The 4241-nt window shown below is 51.1% G+C and overlaps 1 protein-coding gene across 7 annotated transcripts in view; it reads left to right on the top strand.

Annotated features, from left to right (window-relative positions):
* The window catches only part of LOC107272186, a 175320-nt gene that overhangs the window by 109112 nt on the left and 61967 nt on the right, over positions 1-4241 (top strand). For all 7 annotated transcript variants that reach the window (XR_001538845.2, XM_015749077.2, XM_025089484.1 and 4 more), the window contains one exon: positions 2690-2879. Coding sequence is in view for 6 of the 7 variants with exons in the window: in XM_015749077.2 (XP_015604563.1) it covers positions 2690-2879 (190 nt within the window). In the remaining variant the exon portion in view is untranslated. The remainder of the gene's footprint in view (positions 1-2689; positions 2880-4241) is intronic.

The following is a 4241-nucleotide window of genomic DNA, read 5'->3' as shown; positions in this document are numbered from 1 at the left end:
GGTGCTCGGCCTCCCCTACCTCTGTCCCTTTCCTGAGGCTCAAGACGAGAGAGTTCATGGAGAGAAGTGATGGCTGGAGATTTCGGAATCTCTGTTTCAATGTACTTTTTGCTAATAATATATTGTAAAAGCAATGCCAGTAAGGGATGCGAGTATCGAGTGACTGTCTTTGACTTGTCGTGGTACAGGGAGGAGGGGAAGGGGGGGGGCTGGCGCACGTGCTGTCTTTTCCTTGATATTCGCGTAGAATTTCCGTCGGCTTCTAGGAATAATCTCTAGGGCCCTGTAGAAGGAACGGGAGGTGCGGAGGTCGCGGATGCTGTAGGGCGGGAGGGGGGGACTGCTTAATAGGCCGAGAGTGCTTTTATTTATGCGCATTTCGCCGAGCGAGAGATACGCGAGCGTCATCCGCTAATGGCCGTGTATATCGTTTCTGACGTTTAGAGCGTTTCGCCCTATAATTTCCTTGATTAAGCGGATACGTGGCTGGGTGCCAAGAGGGCGTGTGCGTCCACCACCACCCGGTGCCCTGTACCAGGCGCCCCAGTGTCCTCCGGGACGTAAATTATTTCGGAAATTAAGCGCGTAATTTTGTTTGAACGGTCTTCCCTCCTTCGCTGACGGTTTTGCAGCAGCAACTTTTCTATTTCATCTTCGGATCCATCGCGGGAACTGAGCGTCGCGACGCTGCTCTCGTTCCTAGCGCGCCTTTTTCCGTCCACTCCTCGAGTCAGGAGCGCCTCACGCACGACGCCCTTGGACGGTGGCTTCTCCTCTTGATTGATGCGTCAATTGCGCCACTTTGACACGCACCTGCGTCTTGCTTCCCACGAGCTCGCAGCCGACGATCCAACGCATCCGATATAATCAGCCTGTCCTTCCTGTGCCGAGATTCTTTAAGGAAATCGCAAAGACTGAAACAAGACGGTTCACTTCCGGTGGATCATCGACACCACCAAATTGCATTGAAACTTCTCACGTCTAAGATTTCCCTATCTACTACCCTCTTTGAGCTGAGGACGTATTATGTCCCTCTTTGCGTTTTACTTCTGTAACTTGCTGGTACGTTGGCATTCCTTTTTTTCTTTTTTCTTTTTTTTCCTTTTTTTTTCTATTCTTTCTTCGAAACCCAAGAAGTCGCGCGCACTTCTCCTCCCTGGGAATGTTTCAATAATCCAAGGTATGGATTTTGAGTTAGGCGATGTTTTTACGAAGAAACCCTCCGGCGAAGCCTCTCGGGCTCCTCGTCCACCTTCACTTATAGTGATGGATGCCTCCCGTCTCGTCCTCCTCCTGTCCTGTCTTGTCTCATCTTCCTTCTTGGCTTTCTTTTCCCCCGCATCTTTCGCGCAATTTCATTCCCTCTCCACGTCCCTTCTCCCCGTCCCCGCTACTCGCATCCTCCATCAGCGATGGGAAAATATGGCGAACAATTCTTCTTCCCTGAAAGAAAGTCGAAGCCGATCGCTCCCGGGTAAACCGAATTAGGCTATAAACACCTCGATCCGTTTACGCAGACAAGGGCTGCTGCGTTCCGGCCTGCCTATTGACGCATCGCTACTAAAATTGCTGTTCAGCCTCTCGTCAGCCACGCAGCAGCAACCAGTTACGAAAGTCCCTTGCGCCGGAGATGTTTCACGTAAACTTCTGATTTCCTTGCGGTTGACATTACGCGACTGTCGGAATGGCGAGGCTGGTAAAGCGCGGGGGAACGTGACTGTTTACTGTGTGACTCACAGTCGGCGGGAGGTACGATCCGGCAGTTGTCAGTTTAATGAAACGCCGCGCTGGCCTCCGTTCGTTAAAGTTCCGGCTCATAAAGTTTCGTCGGGGACTAAAAACTAGAAATAATGAAACGAAGCGTAAAAGTCACGACTTGGACGGAGTAAAGCGAACGTAAAACCTAAAACTGGGAGAATCTGTGACGGACATAACTAATTGTAAGTGTGCGAGCGGCCGGCCCGCGAGGTCCCCGGACTTTGTAGTCTCCCTCCACCGGATGTTATTTATGATCGGCCGCGTCCGAATATCGAGAGCGAAGCAGAGGGCGGTAGAGTCAAGGAGTCGCGTCGCGACGTCAAGGAGGTGCCGGAACATAAAAGAAACCGCCGCGACGACCCCTGATAAACAGAGACTTTTTATGACGCGTCTCTCTAGACTCTCGCGGCACCAGAGAGAGACAGAGAGTCACTGCTGGGAGAGAATGGGGAAGAGGGCGGCCGGTATTTCCAATTTCACAGAGCGTGGGTTAACGAGGCTCCGGGTGGAGTTAGGGCCGGCGCCCTCCCCCCGCCCCTCCCCTCCCCTCACGCCACTTCACACCGGGTCGCCCTCGGCCGAGCGCCCTGAGCGCGAACCCCTTTAAACGGGAGTATGCAGGGTGCACGGGTTCCGGCACATTACCTACGCTGATTACCGAGCCACCCCGTGGACTATGTCACCCAGTCAACCCCGAGACAGCCCAGCGCCCCGTAGAGCGTCGTAGAGCGTCGTAGAGCGTCGTAGAGCGTCGTAGAGCGTCGCACACGTGTTTTACGGGGGCAGAAACTTCAAGGCGGACGGACCTCTAATCGTTCTTTAGTATTTTCAGCTCGGCGCGTATGAGTTCTGATCTCCGTGTTTTCCTTGCAATTGTTCCCTCTGTTATCCGGCCCTCAATTAAGAAAGACTGTTTTCCTTGATGTCGCAGGGCCGCGCAGAAACTGAATCTGTCCTCGAGTCCACATCGACGACGCCGATCCGGCGACGAGAACATCTCGCAGGAGGAGCAGCCTGTCTTCCCGAATGGCTACGCTGCCCTTCTTCTGAAGTCACCACCACCCGCACCACCCGCTCTTCTCCGGAGGATTGGCGTCAAGGAGCTCACCGGCGTCGGCAAGGTAAGTCAACCCACTTGCGACGGAGAGGAAGTCTTCGTCCTATAAATATATAAAGCTCCTCGCGACTAGCACTACCGTTTACGTAAATCTTTGTCCCGCGATATCAGATATCAGATATCAGATATAGTATGCATATGTGGCAACATCAAATTGGCATCGTAGCGGCTCATTTGCTTATTTGCACCTGTCTGCCGTCGAACAGGAATTAAGGACAGTAGAAATCCGGCTGAAATAGACTTTGATAGTGCCACGCGACGCTCAGGGGTCTTCGTTAGTTGTGTCTTTTAACTTCACTTTCTGCAGCTACTATAGAGAACATTTTGATATGGAGGAGAAAGGATAGGCAGAAAGTGCGAGAGAAGAGGAAAGCACGTTACTCTTTAGTGGAATAGGAAAGTGCATTGTGCTGGATGCTGGAGACTGGGAGTGGAAGGTGCAGCAGCCACTAACCCCAGGCTATTGTTAAAAATTAATTTGTTAGAAATAAGGTCCTATTGTTTACTGGCAGGCGAAGCTAATTAAAATAGAGACTCTTCCATACTATAGGGAGACGCGCAGCGCGGCTTCCTTCTCATTCTGAAAGACTGGAAGACACTTTTCCTTTTTCTTTGCCTGCGGCCAGCGGCCCCCGTTTCGGCCGTTCATGCGCGACTCTTCAGCTTTATAATGTGCCTTCATCGTCCTTCCTTGGATTTCGCAGCCTTTATGCACTTCCTCCGGACTTTCTCTTTTATTCCATAAGAAGTGACGCGTGCATGCGCCATAACTGGCTTTACGTGTTTTAAATACGAACAGCTAAGAATATCGAAAGGTCATCGGGGCATCCTTCACTTGCTTTATTTACATCCGTGCTTGTACGCTGGTTTAGAGATGAAACGGATTCAAGTCCATCGGACGAAGGAGCGTGTGCATATCTAACTCAGCCGTAGTGAATATCATTCGAAATCCTCCCTCGCTATTCGACCTATTCAGCTCCTAATTTGACATACAGATAGTATAACCGAGGTAGCGTTGCCGTTTGTGCCTTTAGAGAGAAGAGAGAGAAGAGAGAGACGGATGGGCCATTCATCGATAGGTAGAATGTACAATTGTACATACATATCATAGATTATAGGCAGATGCGTTTGTGCCCCATACAGCCGTAGTATAGTCATGTAGTCCTTCATGGAGTTAATTGCATGCTCTAGGCTGGACCAATTGCACCGACTTCGGAAGTAGCATTAGAAGCAGACGAAGGCTTCGTTGAGCTAAACGAATCTTGTCGGTTTCTATTCTCGACGAGTGTCCCTTCTGCCACAAGGGCTGCCAGATTAGAGGAATCCGGACGAAGGGCTTCTGGGAGACGTCAGGCCATCCCGTAAC

Source organism: Cephus cinctus, unplaced genomic scaffold (assembly GCF_000341935.2).
Source record: "Cephus cinctus unplaced genomic scaffold, Ccin1 Ccin1_scaffold1123, whole genome shotgun sequence".
In the NCBI taxonomy this organism is placed as follows: Eukaryota; Metazoa; Arthropoda; class Insecta; order Hymenoptera; family Cephidae; genus Cephus; species Cephus cinctus.
The sequence above is the reverse complement of the archived record's forward strand: the minus strand, read 5'-3'. Positions and strand labels throughout refer to the sequence as shown.